The sequence below is a fragment of the Triticum urartu genome, chromosome 4, assembly GCF_003073215.2.
Source record: "Triticum urartu cultivar G1812 chromosome 4, Tu2.1, whole genome shotgun sequence".
NCBI classification, from domain to species: Eukaryota; Viridiplantae; Streptophyta; class Magnoliopsida; order Poales; family Poaceae; genus Triticum; species Triticum urartu.
Genome location: NC_053025.1, coordinates 33723609 through 33731633, shown reverse-complemented (window position 1 = coordinate 33731633; position 8025 = coordinate 33723609). Strand labels below are relative to the sequence as shown.

General features: G+C 39.1%; 1 protein-coding gene across 1 annotated transcript; it reads right to left on the bottom strand.

The window, feature by feature from the left end:
* Window positions 1-247: 247 nt before the first annotated feature.
* On the bottom strand, window positions 248-3975 carry LOC125550472 (serine/threonine-protein phosphatase PP1). The gene is made up of 4 exons (XM_048713472.1): window positions 3641-3975; window positions 1785-2344; window positions 1474-1698; window positions 248-645 (listed from the first exon to the last, which is right to left on the bottom strand). Exons 1-3 carry the CDS (start codon window positions 3855-3857, stop codon window positions 1510-1512), a joined length of 966 nt encoding a protein of 321 aa, XP_048569429.1. The 5' UTR covers window positions 3858-3975; the 3' UTR covers window positions 248-645; window positions 1474-1509.
* Between the last annotated feature and the right edge of the window lie 4050 nt (window positions 3976-8025).

The window sequence follows — 8025 nt, the reverse complement described above, 5'->3', positions numbered from 1 at the left end:
GAGTACTAGTCTGCACCACAAACTCCAGCCTTAGTTTAAGGATGCCAGATTTTGTATCCACGTTAATGCTAAGCAAGCATTGGTCCATCATGCTGGTCTGATTGAACAAAAACTCAAGCCATCCAGCACCTTGAAAATTGAAGCCTACATCAGGAACGTGCTGAATATTTTCTCATCAAGTTCCCACCAAGCATCAGCATTCTTTGTGCTCATACTATTTGAATTACCATTATCGCTCTCTAAAAACTAAAATAAAACTCATCCAATATTTGCTTACAGCAACAGAAACACAGGCTTGGCTTTCGTTCTTACCTCAGTAAGTGATACAGGTGCTTTTTAAATAGTGGAACTCCCAAACAGAAAACTCTCATATTCAGAACTTTTTTTTTCTTGCTGGAGGGGATCATCTTGCATCAATTGCGAACTTCAGCCTTCCATAATCAATATATCTACAGCTACAAGATAGTTTCACACCCGGTGGGAACAGAAAAGGAAAAAATTCTGGCACTTGCTATGAAGAGTAACTTTCAGACCAACTGTTAGAAATGATATTATTTGACTAATCCAGTAGAACTAGCCCGATGCTGCCTTCAAGCATAGCGCCTGCGCGTTGATGTCTTGATGTGATTGTGTCCACATGAGAGCCTATATTGGTCATAATAATCGAGTGTTATGAGGTAAAGTAAAACAAAACAAAATAACACAAATAATGTCTCGAGTGTCATATATATGTAGGATGTCTACGCGATAATCTTGCTGGAACACAAGTGGAACATTTGTAGTAGAGCGGTACCGTCAGCTTAACAAGACCCCCATCAAGAACTACCTATATTATTGTAAATCACATCACAACTATTAATCGTTGTTCAAGTAAAATCTGCCTTCGCTAAATTGGTGGTCTAAGTCTTGCAGGTTTCTTAACATAAGATTAAGATCCATCGGGTACATACTTCACAATGCCCGCTGAGCAGTGTACAAAGCACTACAAACTTGTCTATTGTTAGGAACAAGATATACAAGTGGCACCAAGCTGAACATTGTACATTTACCAATGTTTTTCTGTGCAATGTAATTTGCTTAAGCATGTTCAGAATTCACAAATAATTGAGCAAAATAATGCATCTCATCACTCATGATACAAACTACCATGGAGAATAGCATTCCTTTGGCAAATCTAATATTGAAATGGGTTATTGATAGTGCAATAGTTACAAAGCAGACCTGTCAGATTCCCAGTTTCCAATATCTTAAATGGAAAACCTAAATCAATACTCTAATATGTATTCCAGTTCCATATGATATACTACTAAGGTTTTGCCGGTGCCATTGAGGTAATCATGTAACTGTGATACAAGTGTTAGCAGAGAACCAATTTGTCCCAGACTAGGTCTCCCTAGTATCTACAATGTTGTCTAGCAACTTATGCGCAAGTACATACGCATGGGGCAAGATAGTGCGACTGCCACAACTAACCTCAGAGCCTCTAGAAGAGGAAAGAGCTTCATCATTTCACATTTTGTTTGACGCCATAAATTTGATTTTTCTCTCAGCAGGTTTGAGAATTTGAAATGAACACATCAAAGTTTCATCAACACTCATCATTGCTCCAGCATTATCAAATTCACCACAATAGTTGGGAGCCGAAAATATGGTGACCAGTTGCCTGTCAGCAAAGAATTCATACCCATCCTCGACAACCTATATCAGATGAAATACATAAACACCTTAATTTCCAAGAAAGTAATAAACAAGATGATGTATTAGAGATTTAGATTTTATAGTACCTGGTGGGCACGGCAAATAAGATCAAGATCATGCTTTAGAAGGAACTCCGTAACTTTGTCATGGCCAAATGTGTATGAAACGCCCCTATCATTCATGCCCCACCCTTGGACATCTTTTCCTGGATCAGACCAAAGAAGATCGCATAGTAGACCTGTATCTGGCACATCGGTAGGACGGGGCAAGTTTTTTATCTCATCTAGGTGTCCCAGATCAGGAGAAAGGCCACCATGCATGCATAATATTTTATCATCGATTAGAGCGGCCACAGGGAGACAATTAAAACAGTCGGTGAAGACCTTCCATAGCCGCACATTGAAGCGACGCTTGCATTCATCATAAAATCCATATATTCTGTTTATTGAAGCACACTCATGGTTGCCTCTCAGAAGAAAAAAGTTCTCGGGGTACTTGATTTTGTATGCAAGGAGGAGGCATATAGTCTCCAGACTCTGTTTGCCTCGATCAACATAATCGCCTAAGAATAGATAGTTGGCTTCTGGGGGAAAACCTCCATACTCAAATAGCCTTAAAAGATCACTGTACTGACCATGGATATCACCTAGAGGCAGATAACAAGGGAGAGCAAAATTAGTTGCTACTATGGTAACTACAGAATTAAGAGGCATACACGAAGTAGAAAGGAATTTATCAGGCCTTACTATGACAAGCAAAAAAAAACACGTCTCCAAGTACAGTTCTATCAGACAGAGGAATGCCAATAATAGCCGAGGATAAAAAACAAAAACTCAATCAAAGCAGACAACAGACAGTCCAGTCTACTTTAGCAACTAGTGTTTTGAATGAACAAATGCTTGTTAGGCTGTTGCTGCAAATACTACCACACAGTTTTGAAAACCCCTAGGAATCATGTGCCTTCAAAAGGCGCTTAGGTAGAGGTTAACACATAGAGCACCAAAAAGTTGCTGCTTGCTTCCTAGTTACAAGAAGGTAATCTTGTTCAGAGAGGGGCTTTCATTTGCAAAGAGGTGAGCTGATGACGCTCTGATATACTAAACTAAGGTACATACATGCACGCAAGCTTAAGTTTCTTATGTGCCATTAAGCTGGTCACTAAAGGAGCTTGCTAGAATATTACAGGGAACACACATGCACATCACAGGGTTCTGAATTAGTGATTGGGATTTGGTTCTAAATTCTCAGCATAGAGAAAACGAGGAGGGGGTCTGGAATCAAGCCTAGAACCTTGAGGGCATATTCAAATTTCAACTGAGACTGAGCAAGCGGCATGTTTATGATAAAAATCAGCATCACTGACAAAAAGAGCACTTCAAATAGACTACTTTGAATGCCTAAATAGACGAGATAATATTCCATGTCAGCAAATATCTGCCACGATATACATTGTTGTATATTTTCATCCAACGGAATGTCAGCTACTGCAGCACCCAAGGAATTTTGAAAAACAAATGTATGTATAACAACAATTATTACTAACAGCAAATATCATGTTGCCCTTAAGATGATAATTTCAAGAGCTGGTTGCACAAGAAAACTTTGTCAACCCAAATTAACACTAAGTGCCTTTGATGATTGCATCTTTGCTGTGGGGCCTCCTCCCCTTCAAACACCTCATCAAATGCTTTCAAGGTTCTAAACATACAGCAAAAAGTTGAGCAGAAAATCAATATGACAATGTCCTAACCTCCACCATCTAACAGAAACAGAAGCACGAAGCACTAAACGAGAGGAGCCTGGTTAATGCCACAAATGATTGTTTTTGCTTATCGCCGCGACGCAGATATGGGAGTCGGCAGCACCTGCGGCGCGACCAAACTAGATCTAACTGTGCGAAGGAAGAGTCAAAGCGGGCAGGAGAGGAGTGGGACGCACGCACCGCAGATTTTAATGGGCGCCTCGAGCTCGAGGAGGTTGGGCTGGGTGAGGAAGATGTCGCGGGAGGCGGTGCAGAGTTGGCGGATCTCCGACTCGGAGAGCTGCACCTGCTTGCCGGGGCGCGCCGTCCGCACCTCGAGCAGACGGCGGATGATGTCGTCGAGGAGCGCGGCGTCCATGCCGCCTCCCTGCCCTCCCGCCGCCGGCGCCGCCGCCATCGCCTCCCCCGGGGTGGAGAGAGATCGGTGGAGTTAGGGTTTCGGCGCTTCGGGAGGAGCAGGTGGCCGAGGAGGGGGAGGAGAGAGATTGAGTGGTGGGCCGCCGATGGCTAGATAAACTCGCCCCGTCGACTAGGTTTTGTTTTGTTTTGTTTTTGCTTGGTTATAAAACCTCTCTCCTTTTTTTCTATTTATATTTCTATTTCTATATATAATCTGCGCGGACAGCGCTTGTGGAGGAATTGTGGCGTTGCGCCGTGGCCTGGTTGGTCTGCAACACCAATGTGCCGACACGCCGAGACGTACGTGCCCGCTCTCCTACGGACTATGCTCACCCTAGAAGAAAATATTTGCCATCGCAGAGTGACAACCAATCCTTTTGCTTTATTCTACTCCCTCCATGCACTAGTAAATGTGCACGAACAACGCACGTTAAATATTTAGGCAATAAATTAATTGCGCGCGGGTTTTAAGTATGTTATTATTTATGTGTTAATCCTGTAATTAGTGTAATATATTTGGTATGATATTAATTACACATTAAACACGTTTAACGCTCGCCATTGGAGCGGTCTAGGTCATTGGATTAACTTGGTTCAATGACTGAGATCAGTTGGATCTGCCCCTTTGGATCTTTTATATTAATATAGATACGGGGCAAAATGAGTAAGTCTACACTTTAAACTATGTCTATCTGCATTCGTATGTAAATCCTTATTAAAAAATTTAAAAAGACTTATATTTAAAAACAAAGAGAGTATATTGACAAAGAAATATATACCTCCCGGCTCTCCAATCCAAAAAACAAGTACATCACTCGAAAATGCAGGCATTTACAAAGATATAAGAGATTCAATATTTCTTTTGAGAACTATACACGCTCATTACTCCTATAAAAAATGATGGAATACCCATCTCTTGGCGGCTTCGCCGCGTGAGAGTTCACTATGTGTCGTCCGTTTCACGAGGGCCTCTTGTGGCTGGCTCCCTAGCGGCCTCTCATTTGTCTGATATTCAGTAAGATATTCTCTGCAAATACTAAAAATAACGGCGACAGATAGGTTGATAACAAGATATTTCCTCCATTCATTTATATATAAAGTGTATTTGTTTTTTGATAAAATTCCATGATATAAGGTGCATTTCTTCTAATTCCTCGTAATATTTTTTTAGCCCTTCAGAAAATAGAAAAATACCTCTCTCCCGATTGTATGTATCTCTCTTTCTAGAAAAAAAAAGGAAGTATCTTTCCCTTGATAGCATATATCCTTTTTCTTTCCTAGTCTAACTGATTTACTTCCCACTAACCAACAAATTTACCAAGGGTAATTTTATCCTAAATTATCTATAATTTGTTGCCTTGCTCACCGTTCCCAAAACAATACACCTTTACATAAATAGCAATAGTAACAAAGGTTCAATAAGGTGCATATAGCTAACACCACGAGAAGAGGTGCATATAGCTAACCTTACTCTGTATGTATATTATAGATGATAATATGAATGGTCTATTTATATTCTTGTTTAATCAGAATATAGGAGAAAATGGATATGGACTTCGGAGATGCACGGAAAGAATCCATGGAGGTTTCAGATGCAATGTCGCTGGAAGGGGCCGGACATTCACAACATAATAACGTCGAAGAGGTTATATCTCATAACAAACCAAAAAAGGATGCTAAATTGCATGTTATCCCACAAGGTATATGTTTATATTATTATCTATCTTATTTTTGTGATCTTGCCTTTTGTATTCAACTAATTTGGTTATTTTTTGTGTTACTAAGTTGTCTCACTTTTTATGAATTTGACAGACTATGTTTGTACCCCTAGAGATATTATAGTCATCGAATCAATAAAGTCTGCCCCCAAGAATACCCTGTTCGTGGACATTGGAGATGCCTTGTTAGCAACCGACGATTTGAAATGCCTTATAAAAAATGATGTGTTCTTACATGACGGTGTAAGACCAATTGCACAAACTTTGTAATCAATAATATGATCAATATATAATATCATAAAATATTAATATATTCTAAATGTTGTTTACAGGTGATAAATGCTTACATATATTGCATGCTTGATCACGACCAGCTACAAGACAGAGCGGGTGAAAAGGTACATATTATTAGTACGTTTGTATCTGGTCAGATAAAAGAAGACGGTGAAAGAGACATCGACCCATCAAAATATCGTCGCATCGTGCGTCATGTTAATACTTATATACAGCAAGATATGGTTAGTTTTTGTCTTATGGAATGTTTTTTAGTTCATATGTGTGATGATATATTAATAATTATATCTAATTTTGATTGTGATTTGTATGATATTTACATCAGTTATTCATTCCGATTAACATGCCGGGCTACCATTGGTATCTAGCAGTTGCCAATGCCAAAAAACGAGAGATCCAAGTATTGGACTCACTTGGTGAGAATGTCAAACGCAATGACCTTGCTACTACGGTAACTATATTTTTTTTTACTCATCTTAACATTTGTTTTGTTTGACTTCATCCCTAACATTTCTCATATGATAGTTACGGGGGCTCGAGAAATGGCTGAAACTTGCAGAGCAGAGTCCGGAGTTTATCAGAGGTGATAAGTGGCCCGATCTCAATGTTACAAAATGGACGGTTGAAGAGCAAGTTCAGGAGGCAATACAAACCGATGGGTAAGCAATTGTTAAAATGGTTTGTTTATTTGATTCATCTGTGTGATATTCTAAAGCATTATTTTATAATATTATAGCGTATCATGTGGATTGTTTATGCTAAATTATATGGAATATTGGACATCACATGGACTGTCAGACCAGTTCACCCAGGTATTTCATTTTTATACATTATCTCGTTATTTTATATGAAAATATTATATATATTTTTTGTATAAAATTTTTAGAAGGATATGAAATATTTTCGTCAAAAATTAGCAGTCATTTTGCTTGATTCAGAGCTTAATTTGCTAAAAGGATGTCCCATATACCATAAACCTGTCAGCGAAGAAAACTTTAGGTAATTCTGATATCGAGATCCTGGATAATCCTTCTGACGTAGTCGAAGAAAAACGTCCTGCCCCAATCACTATCATTCCCACGGACCAACGTCAAATAATTGCCGACATCTGCAAGTACATCATGTCGATCGATGATGCCGGGTGTTTGGAGTAAGTATCATGTATCAATATTTAATGTGCGGATGTATATTATTGTTCTTCTTACCATCCAAATTACAGGAAGGTATGGGTCCTGGAGCCGACACCCGATCCAATGAGCTTAAGTCTTAAGAAACTTCAGTGCATACTTAACATGGAGCAGCCTATGGACAATGATTGCTTCAACACCGCCGTGCGTATGCTGGCATGTGACGAGGGAGTATTGTTCACAGACCCTCCTATACACTACATGGATCTACGATTTTGTGTAAGTTATCATAACTCTTCATTCTATGTGACATTAGTATCAACATGTTTGAAACAATATTTCTTTTTTACTTAGTCCATGATGCTAGAGTCAACACGAGGTCAGAAGTTTTGTGAGAAGGAAACTATCCAGACGTTGGCAACATTATTTGATAGCTGGCCTGGGATGGAGATTGACATCTCATCTTGCAATAAGGTAAATAAAATATTTTGTCCATGTTATCATGGTTTATTGTTGTTTCTAATAGCTCCACTTGTAGATTTATCTTCCCTATGCATCCATCGGCCGATACATCTTGTACGTCATCGACAAAGAGGCACGTCGTCTATATATTATGGACCCTATTCAAACATCACAATCGTCAGAGGATAAAAAATTGAGGCATGCACTGAAATTAAAAAGTTTTGCAAGGGATTTCAAAGAAGCACTCGAAATAAAGACCTGGTTGGAATTATGATATATCTAAATGGCAACGTTTATTTCCGTTGTGTTCCAACGAGTATAGACGGGTAATGAATTCATAAAAATATTTACTTTTGTTATCACTATATTCTTTATATTATTAATTAAGTTTTGCAGGAATGTGTCTGGCTATTTTGTTTTTCATTTTATGCTCTGGTGGAACGGTAAAGAATTGGTCAAGCCGATTTGCGCGGTGAGTATTGTCGTTACATGTTTTAAGACCTTCGGCGTGAAATTTTCATACTAACTACATGTATTGTTTGTGCAGGATGGGTATGAATTGAGG